General features: G+C 39.2%; 2 protein-coding genes across 6 annotated transcripts in view; one reads left to right on the plus strand and one right to left on the minus strand.

Annotated features, from left to right (window-relative positions):
- Window positions 1-155: 155 nt before the first annotated feature.
- The window catches only part of LOC108009425 (cyclic nucleotide-gated channel beta-1), a 70695-nt gene continuing 52718 nt past the window's right edge, over window positions 156-18132 (minus strand). The window contains exons 6-13 of one of the 5 annotated variants that reach the window (XM_070995226.1): window positions 7037-7188; window positions 6825-6966; window positions 6574-6711; window positions 4735-4902; window positions 4218-4455; window positions 3382-3527; window positions 2971-3312; window positions 156-2667 (exon numbers count right to left, since the gene is read on the minus strand). In XM_070995226.1, coding sequence (XP_070851327.1) covers window positions 3002-3312; window positions 3382-3527; window positions 4218-4455; window positions 4735-4902; window positions 6574-6711; window positions 6825-6966; window positions 7037-7188 — 1295 coding nt within the window. In that variant the 3' untranslated portion in view covers window positions 156-2667; window positions 2971-3001. Of the gene's footprint in view, window positions 2668-2970; window positions 3313-3381; window positions 3528-4217; window positions 4456-4734; window positions 4903-6561; window positions 6712-6824; window positions 6967-7036; window positions 7189-18132 lie in introns of all 5 variants that reach the window. The other 4 variants (XM_070995227.1, XM_065863657.2, XM_070995229.1 and 1 more) reach the window with 4 other exon arrangements.
- Window positions 16856-17530, plus strand: LOC108009423 (calmodulin). Its single transcript, XM_036813405.3, has one exon. It carries the CDS (start codon window positions 17015-17017, stop codon window positions 17477-17479), a length of 465 nt encoding a protein of 154 aa, XP_036669300.3. The 5' UTR covers window positions 16856-17014; the 3' UTR covers window positions 17480-17530.

Raw genomic sequence — 18132 nt, forward strand, 5'->3', positions numbered from 1 at the left:
AATTGAACAATTTTGCGGCTTTTTCTCAGATCCCATTGATTACGACATGCAGTTGCACAGTTCGATCGACCAACCGATTGCCGGCCTAAGTGGTTGGATGAGTCGATGGATATTACGATATATTGGGTTTTGAGTATTGGCCCCCCGAAGCAAAATGAAACGCACGATTTTCATGTATTAAGAATTTTCTTTTTGTGTTTTGTTTTGATTTTATTTGTATTTCAGTTTTTCTTTCTGGTTTTTTGGTTGTCGTTTTACTTTATAATTCCATTTGTTTTGGTTTTTCATTTTACCCTTTTTCAGATTTCAGAGTGGTTCAGCAATGTAAACGGCTTTGAAACTCTCGCACGATAAGCTCGATTTACCTGCTGCAAATCGGGGCATTTTCTGATCTGATCTGATTTATATAGTGACCGTTTTTAAAAATGCCTTTTCCTGCCCGTTGATCTGAGAACTTTGGTGTTTCTCTGTGTTTTTTTTTGGCTATGAAGTCAATGCTGAATTAATTTACCGTTTAGTCCTTATAAATTAATTAATTAATTTATAGTAAAAATAAAGCTTTAAACGTTCTTGTTTTGTTTTCTTTTCCTTGTTTTCATAGATCTCAATGCATCAAATAATTTAAAAAATTATCATTATGTAAGCCATTCAAACTCGCCACCTATTTCACCCTCACCTGGCGTCAACAACACAACCGAATCGATGTAGTTCCTTGTATTTTACGTTCAATAACAAATAGATATATGTCTATACGCGCTCTAACGGAAAACATTGAAGAAATCAGAAGGAATAATTCTAACAAGGAACAGAGCCTCTGCCCTGCAATAAGCGTGCTAATAAGCCATAAAAATGTAGTTTAATTTAGTTATACTCGTATTATTCAACTTTAACTTTGGCAATAATTGGCTAACTAAGGAATCAAAAACTCCGATAAACTTTTACAAGTTTCCGTTTAACACTTTTCTTGTTCGGTATAAGCTTTGTCTTAGATGAAACCCCATTTAATGTTTATTGTAATTATTAATTAATTTTTAATCCATTATATGATATTCCAAAAAGTAATTAGGTTGAAAAATACGAAAAAGAATTTCCTTCTATTTGTTCTCTAGAAAAAGGAAAATAGGTTTACCTCGTTGATAAAAATCTAAGAAAAATCCTAACAAAATTCGAGCTTAAGTTTTTGGCCTTTATATTGTTGGCATGAAATGAGTTTCGATCCAGATTCCGTTTTCTCGGCAGATACTCAAACGTATCCTGGCTCATACTGTAAAGTTTAGTTTCTTATTCGAGTTAGCTATATAATTATTAGATTTCCTTATCAACTCAGTTTGTGGTTTTTTAATATTTTGGGAGTTGACACTGAACAATTTTCTTAATCGATCGTGACTCGATCTTTTTTGGTCTTCTCTGGTACACATCTAATGGTATAACTAGGTATAACTAGAATTACAGCTAAATTACTTGTTTCTTCTTTATCGCAGCCCCCATATTATGGGGATTCGTGAACTGCGTTCTGCGTTCTGCTACAGAACCCTCTTGCCTAAATTAATATTTAGTTTTTTATCTCAACTACAATCTTCAGCATTGGTTTTGGCTTTTGGGGCAACTAACTAAAGTTAAATACATTTAGACCTTTAAATTTTTACCATATCAAGTATAATGCAGATCATGTATAATGTAGATACTATATACGACAGTAGTACAATATAATATTGCATTAAAAGTGTTTTCTTTTTGACATATCTACTCATTAATATTGGTTTTATTAATAGTTTAATGTCTTTAGCGTTTACTTCGAGTTTTCTTTTATGTTTATTATTATTATTAATATAGTTTTTCGAGTGTGTGGTGTATGCTCTGGCAGTTCTTTTCCAATAGTACAAATATTTTGCAAATATTCACTTAGTTGTCCATAAATTGTTTATGCATTATTTTCAGTTGTAAAGTAAATCGTTTCCCATATACACATCTAGTAAATTTTATTTTTTTGAATTACAATTAGCAAATATTACAATAGATACGATTCATTTGTTACACTCATGAGTTAAAGTAATCTTTTAGTTATTTTTTTCGGATGATCCATACTTATGTCATTGACCATAATGCTAATTGAGTTCCTAGAGCGAAAGTATTTACAATGGGAATTCGAATACCCGTTTCGGTTTGGTTTAGTAACCATTAAAAGGAGCGAAGAGCGTCTAGGCCTAATGATATCTATGTAAATCTCAATCTATTTCTGAGCTTAGTATGGAAAAAGTGTAAGTGTTTTGGGTAACAAGTTGTTTAGGGCTTCTGGAAAAAGTTCTCTCGGATTATCTATTAAAGCTTCTCCGACCCGCTGTGCATAACTTAACCAATTACAATCGTTTTGCTTGTATTTTGATCTGAATTTCTTCCATTTCTATGTACAGACAATTTTCCTTGGCAGTGCCATTTTGGGTTTTATTTTACTTATGGTGTCACGGGATCATAAGAGATATTAATTGAACATCTTGGGGGTATCTGGCGCCCAGTCCTCCCATCTCTATCTCTCTCTATTCGGGCTTCTCTAAAGCGAGAAGTACTTGGCACAGGTCTGAGTCCCCGTTTCACTCTCGAGTGGGCGCCCTTGATCCTCCGTCTCCTGATTCTTCCGATCCTCCTGCTGCCGTATAGCTGCTGCTGCTCCTGGTATGTTTATTTTTATTTTATTTTTTTATTTTATTTTTTCGTTAGTAAGGCAATTTGGATTGCATGCATAACACACATACACACACAAATACAAAACACAGTGAGTGAGAGAGAGAGAGAGGGAGAAACACAAATACGAGACAGATAGAGAGTGGGAGATTGGGGAGGCGAGAGATAGATGCGATATGATGCGGTTTAATGATCCAAATCGCCCGATCGCCAGATCGCCGGATGCACTCAGTTTGGCGGATGATCAATGATGATCGTGGAGTCATGAGGAACATGATATGTACACCATACCGATCGCCTGATGGGGCAGCACGCTCCCGTGTTATATGATACTCTCTCTGTTCCGTTCCAGCTCCTCCGTCTCATTCTCGGGATCCACGCTAGATGTGGACGACACTCCGCAGATTTGCATCTCGATCTCGGCCAGTCTATTCTCCAGATCCCACTGCTGCTGCGAGAGCTTCGTATTCAGTGCCTGATTCTCCGATTCCACCGTATGCAGTCGTTCCCTCAGCCTCTTAATCTCGTCCTCGAGAACCTCGTGGGAGCCCAGAAGGGGCGTGGTTCCACCACCAGCACCGCCCACACCCGCCCCGTAGCACTCCAGCTGCGAACTGGAGTCGCAAATGTGACCTAAATTTGGTGATTATATGGTTATAATGTGGTATCCTGCCATAACATTTTATTTGTTTACGTGCTTACCCGTGTGGCTGGGTTGAGATTGGGGTCTTATCGAGTGGTGCGAAGTCGTCCGACTACGTGGTCGTTCCTCAGATCCATGGGCACTGGGGCTTACCGATCTGGGCGAGTCGGTGGCCCGAACCAAGCGATCGGCATAGCTGCGGGGACTTTAAGTTTTATACGTTAGATTTGGTAAGTCTTTGGAAGAAGCAGGGGAAAGGGCGGTCAAAATATTAGCTTAATTATTAAGTTTCCTAAAAATATGTACATAACCTAAAAAAGGTAATGACCCTTTTTGATTTCATTTAAAAAAGATGTTCGTGCTCAGATTGACCATTGAAAATAGGCGGGAACACTTTGGAAAACCAAAAACCCTTTTAAATGTAGAGTATTCAGATTATTGAAAAGATATTTTTCTTCCCAACCATTTATAGCTATAACAACATTAAGGGGTGCCATAAAAATCACTAGGGTTTTAAAATCGCTTTTAAAAGTCGTTTTCGGTGTCTAAAAGTATGCAGTGAATAAGGGAAAATCGTACTTCGGAGTTTAAGATATATGGTTGCATACTTTTAGACACCTAAAACGACACTTAAATGTGATTTTAAAACCCTAGTGATTTGTGTGGCACCCCCGATTAAATTTCCTATGTATCAAGATGAAATCCTATCCTATTTCCTCTTTTGCTAGTTAAACTTCAAATACTCTTACGTTTAATACCTAGAAAACGTATGGAAAATTGGATAAAAAATACTGCAAGACATAAAAACCAATAAAGGTTAATGTAATGTATTGACAACAGCCCGAGTTAAATGTTGTGCTATTATTTTGACCGCTTTTATTGACGTTAATCTCACCTGTAGCCGTGCGTCTGGGAGGTGGTTTGCGTTGACTCCTGGCGGTGTGGCAGGTGTTGCTGCTGAATCGCTGCCTGATGTGGCTGCTGCTGGAGCACCTGGTGGTGGTGCATCAGCGAGGACGCGGTGGCCGTCGCCGGTGGCAACCACATCTCCTCCAGAGAGGTGCGCCCACAGCTCTCCACCAAGCCGGGCGTCGATTGACAGCGGCCCATGGCAACTACATTAAAGTATTTGACTGTGTTTTAAATCAAAATCGTTTACAAACGGAAACGGACGCAAATGAAATCGATAACGAAAAGGAAGGAAAGACGGAACGGAAGGCGAAAACAATCGAATCGTGTTATTCTGGGGCAATCGTATTCGTATTCGTATTTGGTATTGGTATTGGTATCTTTGAATTTCGAGTGGTATTTGTATTTGGGCGGGGATTCAGGTGGTTCTTCTGGATATATTGTGTGGTTGGGTGGTTGGGTTTGCAAAGGAGGGGGCGGGGCAAATAAGACAAGTGCCCTACCTTTCTCCAGCGGGGCCTTCTTGTACTTCTCCAGCCGCTTGACGGCTATCGACTCCAGACGAACACGCGCCGCCGGATACTCCTTCAGCACGTCCCACATGTCCTTCTTGCTCAGGACGAAGAGGTCGCTGTAGCCCACCGAGCGAACGCTGGCTGTGCGTCGGTTGCCTGTTTTTGTTTCGCATCGGGAAAGTTGGCAAAGCAAATGTTTGCCAACGCAAAGAGAAAAGTTTAATGGTTTTGCAAAAAAGCATTTCCCGCAGTGAGTCTGTGTGTGTGTGTTTCTCGAGTCAGTGTGTGTGTCTGTCGATTCTTCTTGTTGACTTGGGCGCACAAAGACATTAAAATTGCATGCCCCACAATATGGATGTTGGGGGGAAAATAGCAAGTAAATATTGAATGGGATCAACCGAAAAGATGTTCTGATTAAAATCTTTATATCCAAATTCGGTACATGCATTTCTTTTTTTCGCAGTCCCCCCTTTTCAGCAAGAAGAATCCTTCGTGGGAGTAGCTTGTGTTAACGGGTCGTATACTTAATTGAAATCACACAACTCGCAATACAATCACGTGTGGAGAAACGTTTAAATTACGTCCAGGCAAAGCAATACAACAACAACATCGACTCAGAGACAAATATATTATATAGAGTAGAATATATGGAGAGATAGATAGAGACAGAGAGATTAAAATAGAGACAAAGACAGAGATAGCGAGAGCGACTAAGTAGCGTAAGAAATTACGTTTCGGTGTTTAAGTTCCTGTGGACAATTCTCACCGTTGAGAGAAAGTACGAATGGAACTTAGCCGGAATAATGCTTAAATCATGCAGAAACTCAAAGAACTTTAAACAATTCGATTTTGCCGTCTCTAATTGCCGGGGTGGTGGGGGGGGGTGTAAGGTGCTGAATGGGGGGTTTTAGTGCAAAACTTTTGGGCCACCTCCTTAACTTTTGCCTGCAAATTGAGTTGCTCTCGCCACTCTTGCTCTTCGGCAAACTCAATTAGATGGCACACGGCAGCGATGACGCCTTCAAGTATGCAACGAACAGATATCGCACATGCATTTGGCTGGAACGCAATCCCTTTAATTATGCTACGCGTTGAATTTCCTCAATGAAGCGACTTCACACTTGGCTGGCCAACTATTACGCGATTTTAAAGCCATATAAAGTTCAGTAAATTGTTGTTTTTTCGATCCGCAACCACAATTATTGCGCCCGGTTTTTTCTTTTTATACTTTTATACATATATATATATATATGCCTACAATAAAAGTGTCGGGAACAATGAAAACGAGAGACCCGTGTGAGTGCATGCAGGTGCAATAATTGCATTTGACATTCATTAATTTTTCAACCCTGTGAAAACGGTGAGCAATAAAAATTCGTTGCATACTTTTAGGGCTGCCGCACAAAAAATATGAAAAATTTAAACTTGCAAAAAACGATCGAAAGAAAAAGCAATTCAACGAAAATTGTATATCGCCCCCCGTATGGTATTAATAAATTAAAATGTAAATTTCATCAAAATCGATTCGAGTGCTTGGCTACATATGTGCTGGGGGATTGGGGGGCTCTAAACTATATGTTGCTCGTTAGGATCGGGGGACTCCAGTTAACACTTAGTTGCACAATTACAGACAATTACATTCCACACATAGGCACAGATACGTTGTAGGCTTTCTAGAGTGTGTGAGTGTTTGGTCTATTGATTAAGAGACTCTTTCGGTTTATCATTTTTCTGGACTTTTTGGGCTTGGAAGGTTGTTGTAGTAGTTACGTTATCGTTATTGTTCCGCCTGTCGCACTAAAACGGGATATTTACCAAGTTCTTTACCTGCGGTGCCCATATTGAGTATACTAATCTCGCCAAAATAGGAACCGGCCTTCAGGGAGGCCATCACCGTCTTTCCGTTGTCGGCCACCACCTGCAATCGTCCTCGATTCACAATGTACATCTCCTTGCCCACCTCGCCTGAATCCGGGGGGATCGGATTTGGATTCGATTTGGAATAGAATGAGAATGCGAATTGGAACAAAAACCAGTGAGAATTGCCAAAAACGATTGGCCTGGGCTTAGGGACTCACCCTTTCTGCAGATATAGTCGCCGGGCGAGAAGAGCACGGGCCTCAGGCGTAGTACCAGTTCGCATAGGAAACCGGCCTCGGTGTTTTGAAATATCTCCACCCGCTTAAGTGTATCTAAATGGACGTTAATTGCTATTTCAGCCTGGATTTGGAATGGGAGAAGATAGCGGCTTTAGTAATGGACAAATCATGTTCGGGGCCCGTGTACTTACCTTTAATTTATCAGGAAGACAGGACACGGCGCGCTCCTCGTCCGAGCATTTTTGCGTAAGCCACAGGTAATCGAACCATTTGATGACCTTCACCTGCAGATGATTCGGCACACGTCGCATCCGCATGTACGTCTTCACGCCATCCAGCTTGGCTAAGATACGAAAAAAACCCAAAAAAAAGGGAAGAAGTGGGAAAAACCAGAAAGGAAAATGTTTTATTTGTATTTGCTGAGGATTTTCCTGGAAATTGATACGCGACTGGCATATAAAGTGCGTGGAAATTAGGGGGTTGTTCAATGGTACACAGAAAGGACCATGGTCATTCATTTTCGTTTTTCCACAGAAGAAAAAAGATAATTTAGCTTCCTTTGCCAGAAGATCTATGCACAAAAATTGTTTGGGAAGATAAATAATTCAGGTACTTTTCAGTTTTACCAAATGGTTTACACAATTTGCATTTTAAAAGGGAGTTTTTTTTTAAAAGGTGTTTCTACAAAAATATTTTAGATTTTTTTTTACCACCTCAGTTATTAAATATTTTTTTTCTGCATATATATTTAAGTTTATTTTTAAAGATAGAAAGGGTTTTCATACGATGTCAAAAGATGAGATAATAATTTTATTTTTAAAGAAAGAAAGGATTTTTCATAGGATGCCGAAGGAATATATATAGCTCGAACCTTTCTTTTTTGGCTCTATCAGAAAATGCTGGATTTCGTACCATGGTACAGGGGATTTATCCGTTAATCGTTCAATCAAGACGGTCTGCATAAATTTGTAATATAGGGGTTTTGGCTGTCCGGCAGATATAAGCTCTTTGCGGCCCACCTGGCGTATGCTTGATATTGATTACTGCAACTTAGGAGAAGTGTTCCTGGCTAACCCATCTTGTGTTTAGCCGGCAATTAAGAATACCTTCTAGTGGAGCAGCATGCTCAAATGAACTAACCACTTTTATCGGTGGGTCAGTGGTGCAGTTGCAGCTTAACAATGAGCGATGTTCGGTCGATTGGCAATATCTGAGGGGACGTGGGTCACTTCATGTGACCGGAATGCTGGCAGGGGGACATGGGAACTTCACTCCTGGTCGAGCAATATTGATGACAACTGGCTTTTGTTTCTAGTTTCCCGCTCCAGCACTCCACGGCAAGTCTTCCCCAGTCGATAAGAGGAAATTAAATCTCTTGGCTCGTCAGTGGTAACAAATATTGACACAATTTGTCGGCGCTTGCCAAAGGGGAATGAAAATGGGGGAGGCGGCAGGTGGAACTCAGCTGAACTGAGTGCTGCGTCTTTTGTGTTTGCTCGTGCAAACATTTGAAAACCAACTGACAAACAGGCAAACAGATTGAATACAAATAAATACCCTGTTACCGGGCTAAAAGTCCGGAGGGGGCGTGGCCGGCAACGACATCATCTATAATGCAATCAATCGTCAGCTCTCCTGCTGCCCGGCACACAAAGCTCAAGTTTTCCCTGTTGGTCATTTGTCATCTCTCAATTGTCAAATGTCCTTTGTTGTTCAACTCAAATTTCAGCTGGCTTGTCTTATAAGGGTGGAGCTGGGGGATCAGTGGTCTTGCAGTAATGGAAATGGCTTCTTCTTTTTAAATAAATGAACATGGTATCTCATATCTGTGATAAGAACTGACAGCCAGCCTGGGAAGTGCCTTCTAGCCAGTCAATTTAAATTCAAAATATATAAAATAATTGAACATGTTGTGTATGAGTTAGCTATGCATAAAGTTTCAAGGAACATATCTCAAAAAAAATATAAAAATAACAAGACAATCGGCGTGCCAAAGAAATCACTAGGATTTTGAAATCACTTTTAAATGCAATTTTAGGTGCCTAAAAGTATGCTACATTAAATTTTTAATTCACAATTGCAATGAATTCATTCAGAAAGACGCCTATTCTTTATTCACTCCATACTTTTAGTCACTTTATTAAGTCATTTAAAATTTCTGTGACTTCCCTAAATGTACATTTTCCTCCCCGTGCTTAAAAAAAGATTAAATATTATTAAAATACCACATTCGTTTTTTTTACAGGCAACCTAAAAATTACCCAGAAATAGTTTTAGTTGGAAATTAATTCAGCATTGAACACGTTTAATGATAACACGTTTTAATTAAACCACATCTAATCTTCAATTAAGCTTTGTATTACGGACTCCTAAACAAAGGCAAATGAATTCAATAAAAACGCTTCACTAATTATGTACTTGCAATCTTAAATGAGCTGGCAACCGAAATAGTGAGCTCTGCAATTTAATTTAATACGTAAATAATCTCGATTAAGCTTTATTTTCTGGAATTCAGATTACGTTTCTCGCTTGGTTTACTCATGTTCGTGCCCCACTTCCGAACACTTTTTGTGGCAGACGCCAGCAAAGTGAAAGATTATTGAATGACAGTGTGTGCCTCTTGGCAGCCATTACATACATTACATATATATCGCATAGAAATGGCGCACCATCCTCCACATTTTTTTTTTTTTTTGCGATCCTGCTATCCATTTTGCTATCCAACATTTCAGTGATACGAGAGAGCCATGGAAAATTACAACGATTTTTATTGCATTCGACACCCGGTGCCGTTTGAATTTTTGCCCACAATTGCTGGCACGTCCTTTGCGGGTTTTTGTTACAATTGCAAAATCAATCTAAATATTAATTGCATATCCCATGGCAGCCGGCAAAAATAAACAAATAGAGCAGCCAGTGGGTTCCTTTGCTTTTGGCCCGTATTTTATGCGGTTGGCTCGGTAATTGCGGTTGCTCTCGATAGACTCGTTTCCTGGCTCAGTCTATGTCTCTTGTTTTTGGTCTCAGTCTCGGGATGGTTTCTGGTGTTTTTAGAAATTACTCGAGCTTTAATTCCTTTGCTTGCTCTGTGGCTGAACAGAGCTTATCCTGTTTCTTCCGTCCTGTTTCGTTTGGTTACGTTTCGTACCGCATCCTGGGCTCATCTCTTCACTCTCCACTTTCCACTTTCTCCTCTTCCATTTCGTTGCATTTTGCGAGCAAAATTTAATTTGCCATTTTTTGCCCTCAAGTCACTTGGCTGCGTTTGGCCAAAAAGAGACGGGTAAAAAGTGCATTTGGCTTCAACATTCTGCTTATTTCTTATTTATTTTTCATTTTATGCTCTGCTTCGCATACAGTTGCCCCCGGCGAACTTTGATCTGCTTCTGTTGCAATTTCCAATGGCGAATGGTGGTTATTTCTGCTTCTTTTTAGCCAGTTTTTGGGTCGTGGCTGAATGGCAGTGTCACCTCAAACTAAGCGCTGCCGTTTCCCAATAATTACATTTACTGTTTTGACTCGACTTTTGTCTCTTTCCATCCCCATCTGAAAACCGAGGACAATTGTCGGCGAAGGATCAACTGCAGACAAAAGTCGGTTGTAGGTGGTAGGTGGTAGGTGGACTTTAGTGGCTGATATGTGGGTGCCTGCAAAAGAAATCTGGTGGCAAAAGTTCAGGCCATTGTCTTGCAACGAACTGCTGCTACTGCTTCTGCTGCAAGTTGCCGAGCGAACAAAGGGGGGATCACATACAAACAGTAAATATGCGTGACAAAAACTTGCTCTTCCGGTGCCACAGTCTTTTCATAAACCGCCGCACATACAGAAAAACACCGACCCAACAAGCATTCACAAAGATGGCAAAACAAAAAATGAGGAAAAAAAGGATAACGCAGAATTGTGGGGTGTCCTAGCCAAGTGAAAATTGCAAACTAACTAGAAACCACTTAAGAGTCAAGCTGATGTGTTATGCCAAAGACGGAAGTTGTGCTCGGGGACAGGGAGAAATGGGGCTTGGAGACTGGGTTCTGAAGACTCGGAACGGAACACAATGGGAGTTCAGCTGCAGAGGGAAAGGGATAAAACGCTCTGGCATTTACTGAATGCGCACAGGAATCGAAGGAATTGTCTGCGATTATCACCCAAGTGCAGAGTGAAGGAGAAGTAATGGTCTGCAGTTTCGCCACCTGCCGTTTCATCTTGCTTTTTTCAAATACAGAGAACAAATATCATGGATTTAGTTGGGATAAGGGGGTTGGGATAAAATGAAATGGCTTTGGAATACCAATTCACATTCACAGGTTATGATGTTTTAAAGGTTTAATATTTGTTTCCAAGGCGTAAATTCTTCATTTCATTTTGAGACCTTTTGATTTTTGGGTAATATCTTTTTTCAATTTAAAAGCAATTCTTTTTTGTTACTTAATATTTAACACCTTGAAAAAGGTAAGCAATATAAAATAAATATATTCCATAGATATTTTCTAGCACTTGAAAAATGTATATCCGATATTGTACATCTTAGCCTAATTGATAACGTTGATTGGTATTTTATTAGTAATTACATTTTAAGCAATTGAAATACGTATATCAGATCTAAATATATCTCAGCTTACTTGATAACATTGATTGGTCTTTTATAAACAATGAATTGTATTTATAATATTCCGAATACATTTTAGACTCACTTGATTATATTGATATTATATTAACAACGCTAAGAATCTCAACTAAATTAATATCATTGATTGGTCTTTGATAAATTACACATTTAATACATATTTTTTTGAATACATTTAAGACTCACATGATTATATTTAAGTATATTAATAACGCTGAGAGTCTCAACTAAATTAACATAATTTATTGGTATTTTAAAAATTGCACATTTAATTTATATTTTTTTGAATACATTTTAGACTTTGTTGGCTGTATTTACCTATATTATATTAATAATGCTCAGAACCATTACAAATACTTTAACGGCAATGCATTTAGCAGAAAACATGACTTACTTTCATGTTGAGGTAAGCAAAACTTCATCCCTTGGCTTACAATTGAATCCAAAACATCTCGTACCACATTGTAAGCCACCTTTATTAGTGATTGAAATCCCCCATTGTAGTTCCTCCACCCGGAAATGTTGCAAGTTATAACTTACAACCCAAAGCCGGAGATATACGGCAAACCCTTGAATAGTGCAGATCCAATTTCAAGCGAAATGCATTCGGCCTCTGATTTTTGCACCTTAATTATGCATTTACCTCCGCTGTTGATTCCACCGGCTCCGCAGGACTGGGGCAACAAACAATGGACGCCGTGTGGCAAGAGGAGCCGAGCTGAGCTGAGCTGTGTTGGGCAAGGATGATGCTGATGGGCGGATGATGGTGCCGGGGATGCTGGGGATGCCGGGGATATGCTGGGCATGCTGGGGATGGATTTATTCAGGCGGTAACTAAAAATAAATGCGGCGAGCACCTCGGAGCGCCAGCAGTTTGCAATAACAATGCGCATGCCAGCTGCATCAGGAGCTGAAAGCTGAATGCTGAAATCCTTGGGAAATTCGCCATTCAAGGATAATGGAATACTTTGGCCTTAAAGAGCAGCTACATGCCGTAATACAACAACCACAACAGCAGCAGCAGCAAAAAAGTGAAAAAAAAGCGGTTGGAACAAGAACAACAACTGGCATGTTCTAAAAATACGACAGTAAGTTGGTGTACATGCAGCTTAATGGGCAAAAGCGGCCACCAGCGGCGACTGCGTCTACGATATTGATTGGAATCCGCATATATATATGTATGTATATATATCCCCCCCCCCCCCCCCCCCCCCAGCACACACACACACACACACACACGGTTACAACTGTGGGGCATAACCAGAAGCAAACATAAACTCACACAAACACAGGACATTGCTGTGGCAAGCAAAAGCAAACAGCGAAACGAACAACAAACACAAACCAAGCTGAACACATACACCCATGCAGAAAGGAGACCAGGACACTCACAGATACACACACACACACGCAGCAAGGGCGGGCAACTTAAAGTGGATAATGGACATCCCCTTTTTACCGCCCACTTTCCCTCTGAAAAGAGGAAAAAGGCGTGCAGGGGGGGGGGGGGGGGGGGGGGCTGTGTTAAAAAAGAAAGGGGTACGGTCTGAAAGCTGGATTAATCGAAGAAAACGATACCCTGGAAAGGTACGATAAAAATCCTTCGACAGATCCTTTCATTTCGGAAGGCGACTCTTTGAGGAGTATACTTCCGAACCCCCTTCTGTTTTTTATAGAACCAACACTGAGAAAAATTATAACACAATAAATAAAAATTATAATATTTTCATTAATAACAATATGATCTTATAACTGGAAATATTATATTTTGGAGATTTATTTTGTTTCAAGAAGTGGGTTCTCTTTCTGTTTTTTATAGAACCAATATATATAATAAAATTTTATAATATTTGCATTAATAACAATATGATCTAATAACTTTAGATCGACTAATATTTATTTTAGGAGATTTATTATGTTTTAAGAAATGGGTTCTTGATGGTCCATATTTTTAGTAGATATGTTTAAATTGTTTTTATTTATTTATTTTGTTTAAAAATCATAAAAATTTAACAGCTCTTAGATTAAATGAATTCTGGGGCTTAGCCAGAGGGTATTTGAGTGAAATCCCATGCCAAATATTGTGTTAAAAAGTAGGCTACACAAAATTCTTTGTAGAATACCAAATCATACCTAACCCTCTGAATAAAAAAAGGTTTCAGATATAAAAGAAGGATTCCAAAAATTAAAGATAAAGAAATAACATTGAGAGTCTTGAAAACATAGTAATGGTACATTTCTTGACCTTAAAAACCTTGAATTAATTCGCTCAGTGTGCGGAAAGGATATCACCGTTACCAGGCCAATGTCGAATGGCTGACGCGCGTTCTTGGCTCAGTTCGTTTGCTTTTCGTCACTTCGCCTCGCTGCTATTCTTAGCACCTCCACTGTGGGCTTGCCGCATCAGCAGCAACAACAAAAACAGGGGCGGGCAACAACACTCCGTCCATTATGCATTTACCAAGTCGAAAACGCTTGGCTAAGGCACTACAAATCTCCTCCTTGGCCACCATTCTGGTTTGTTTGTGCTGGCTTAAATTGAGCGCGTAAATTGTTTTAATTGCGAGGCCAAAAGCCAAGTTCCGCCAAGCCAAGCCAAACAGACGTTAATTGTAAATGAAGACTGAGTGCTTTACCAGCAAGTGGAGAAAGTAGAGAGAATGCCATAAATATTTAAAAACTAAATAAAGCAGGGGAATAAAATTGGAAAAACACACAGAATCACTTGCACAAACAGGGACCAGGGAGATGATTCATATGCAAACTGTCGGCATGCATCAATCAAGGTCCGTTGACAGTTTTGCTGACAGCGGGAAAATTTGCATAAAACTATTTACAATAACAATTACATAATGGGACCCAGAGGGATGGGCAGAGATATGGGTCTGAATTTCCATAATTTTAAATGTCAGTTTTTGAAATGGTGTTTGGACTGTTGCCAAAACAGGCAAAAATTCAATACACAGCACCAATACAGAAAGTATCCTGAATGTGAGCAGGTTGCTAGCCATTATGTGGGTTTCTACACTGGAAAAAACCAAAGTTGCTTAGGTTTTTTATAAACTTAACAAAATTCTAAAGAGCTTTTTTATTACTTAAATTTATAATAAACAAGATTTATGTTATAAATAAAAAAGGTCTTTGAATAAAAGAAATTTTATATGATGGGACTTTGCTAAGACTTATAAATAAACCACTTTATAATCGTATATTTAGACAGGATCACATGGTTAAAAATATTTATTATTAAAGATATATAGGCCTGTTTCGGCTCTTCCTTGGAGGATTTTACTCGAATGTATTATGTAGTCGTCTTAAAATAAGGTTTTCCATAGAACAGTACTATCTATCTTGTTTCTGAACGGATTATTTGATACAATAATGTTGACTATAAGTTTTCCAATTGGCATAAAAATCAGATTGAAAATCATATCGAAGTCCCAAATATTTCTCAAAACTAGAAATGAGAACAGTTCTGACATTGTTTTATTTTAACAAACTTTCAGGAAAGTTTACGTATAATAAGTTTTATATTCAAGCCCATTTTCTTTTATTTCTAGATAGTCGATTGTTTTCAAATTGGTTTCCATTTATGTGTAATTATTTGTCTAAGTGCATTCGGTTGAGTATGTGAGAGCTTGTCGATTATCGCAAGCATTCGGCGAACGGCAAACTTTTGCGCTTGTCGGCGTTAACAAGCCACAGCCATGCGTTTAACTAAGCGTGAATGTAACAGTGTGTGTGTGTGTGGGTTAGGGGGTGGTGGGTGGGTGGAAAGGGGTGTAGAATCTGTCAACGTGTGGCTGTGTGTATGTGTGTATAGGGTTGGCTAGTGGCAACATTGTTGCAAAATGATTTCGAAAAAAGAACCATCAATAACTCAAATATAATGACAGTTTTCCACTTGTTGTAGTCCCCCAAACCCAACCCCCTAAAAAACCAACCCCAACCAACCCACCGAACCCCAAACCCCTAAGTGGGGCTAAATGGATGAATAACTTAAGCCAGCTGCTTCGCCTTTCCTCTTAGTGTGCGATGTTATGTAATGTAATAACGTCAATCAAATTTAAAAAGGCAGACCAACTATTTCAAAATCAATTTTCCCGACCGCCCCCGGCCCCCCATCGCCACCCCGTTTTCATCCAGCAGCATCAGCGGGAAAGTGGAAAAGTGGAAAAGCGGCGGAAGGAAACAGGAAAGCGACCTCGGCTTAAGCAAATACACAAGCACAAGTTGTTGCTGCATCAGAGGAATCCTGAGTAGGATGTAGGATGTAGGATGTAGAATGTAGGTTGTGGAGGATGTAGGCTAATGTAGCAGAAGAAGACCCCGGGACTCAGTCACTTTGCAAACAGTATCCCCCCCCACTAAGCTCTGAGATCTGACTAGCGCAATTTGCAGCGAGGGACCGTGACACCGAGTGAAAAAGTGCCTGCCTTAGTTAAGGTTAAGTTTAAACTTTTGACTGGCTCGTGGTTTTCGCCATCCGCCATCCGCCAACCACCATCCACCATTCACCATCCACCATCCGCCTTTTGCCCTGGGAGAAATGTATCATTCGTGTCATTAATCATTCGTCATGTGGGACGGCGACAACATTTCATTTGCTTATCATCCCGGCTCAAAGTCTTTGGGGGAATGAAAGCAACAAGAGTAGACCTCAAAGTTGAACGAATCAAATGGGCTGCCGGAAAACTTATTGCTAAGCCTAGAAATCCCTGACAAGTCAGTGGCTTCCCGTCCTCTGAGAACAAAAGACGAGCTTAACTCTAGCATTTGTGGAAATCAAAAGAGAAATCATTAGCAAAACGGTGTGATATGGTTGGTAATTAGTTTCTTGCTTGTATTATTTTATCAATTTGCCAAAAGCAAGACTCAACACATATTTAAGAAACACAAATAAATCTCAAGAATATGGTAATTATTGAAAGCTTTTTCAATTCAGTTGATTAAATTTAAGAAACAGATATGATATACTTTGTGTCTATAAATCAAACCAATTACTAAGAATTTTAATTGACTTTCTTCTTAATATTCCCTGAAGGGCAAGGACTATCAAGAAGTACAAACTCCTTTCAGGTCTGCGAATGGAAGAGCATTTATTCAATTTGTTATTTTTACTTTTTTGCCATCCAAGCCTTGCTTGATTTTTTATGGCCAGCACTCCAGCACAACTACTGCCCATCATCATCATCATCTAACATCATTCCTGTCCCTTGGTCGGCCACTCAAAGGCAAGCGCTGAATTGACAAATTGATGGATGGTTCTCCAAACGCTGCAAGCTTCAGCATCTCTCCTTTACTTTCTTTTTTTACTTCTTTCCCTTCGGTATATATGATGCATTATTATTCCGGAAAAGTTTGCGACCGCAACAACAACAATTGCTTGCCTAAGTGTTTTATTAGCCATCGAGAACAGAGTTTGAGTTCGGTTGAGTTGAGTTGATTGTCAGTTTCTATACACATCGGTTTTTTCTGTTTATTTTTTTCCTTTCTTTTTTTTTGTATACAATTTTCCTGAATTGCTTTTGGGGTTTCATTGGTCAATATGCCTTCTATTTTGGCCCATGAGCTGACGTGCGAGCAGGTTCAAGAGCTAAAGGATGCTTTCAATAGGTACGATCTGGACTCAAGTGGCACTCTTTCTGCGACTGAGATGCGTTTGGCTTTGATTTCAGTGGGTCACGAGATCACTGAAGCAGAGCTCTACGATCTCATTCGCACGGTGACTGTGGGAGATGGCCAAGAACTGGATCTGCAGCATTTTATGCAGATGATGGCACCCCGAATGGCCGATATGGACAGCGATGAAGCTCTGGGCCGTACCTTTAAACTCATCGATCGGGATCACGACGGCTTCATTAGCGGTCAGGATGTGCGAGCGATCATGCTCATCCTGGGCGAAGTCGTTACCGATGAGGATATCAGGGATATCTGCCGTGCCGTAGATATGGATGGCGATGGGCACATAAGTCTGCGCGATTTCATGAGCTTCATGCACAGCCCCATATGAACTTGGCCCGCAATAAAAATGTTCCGAAAAAATACCACAGATACAAAATGTTGACAAAAAAAGATTTAACTAAAAAATGTAATGTAAATATAAATCGTATCTAGGAATAATTTCATAAAATGTCATAAGAAAAAGGATCAAAATATAGTAAAAAAAACAATTTGAGCTTCATTTTTTTAAATTGTTAAAAAAACTTGCCTTAAAAACTATATTTCTGGAAACCTTATCAAGTGTCTATAGTGGTTTTTAAAAATTTGTTTGTTAATTTTGAATTTTTCAGAAACATACACACCAAAATTAGGCGCATAAATCTATGAGTAGTGGTTTACTATATTACACACTACAATTGTTAAAAATAGCTTTCCTTAAAAACTATATTTCTGGAAACCTTATCAAGTGTCTATAGTGGTTTTTAAAAATTTGTTTGATAATTTGGAATTTTTCAGAAACATACATACCGAAATTAGGTTTATATATCTATGAGTAGTGGGTACTACATTACATTCTTTAAATTATTTTTATAATTATTATTTTATGTTTCTTTAAAAAGATGGATTGTATATTTTAATTGATTTTGCTATAATTTTCAGTCAGTTTATTTCATTAAAAAAAATTTTAAAATCGAAACCGATACTTTGAGGTATATTTCTGAC

Source organism: Drosophila suzukii, chromosome 2R (genome assembly GCF_043229965.1).
Source record: "Drosophila suzukii chromosome 2R, CBGP_Dsuzu_IsoJpt1.0, whole genome shotgun sequence".
NCBI classification, from domain to species: Eukaryota; Metazoa; Arthropoda; class Insecta; order Diptera; family Drosophilidae; genus Drosophila; species Drosophila suzukii.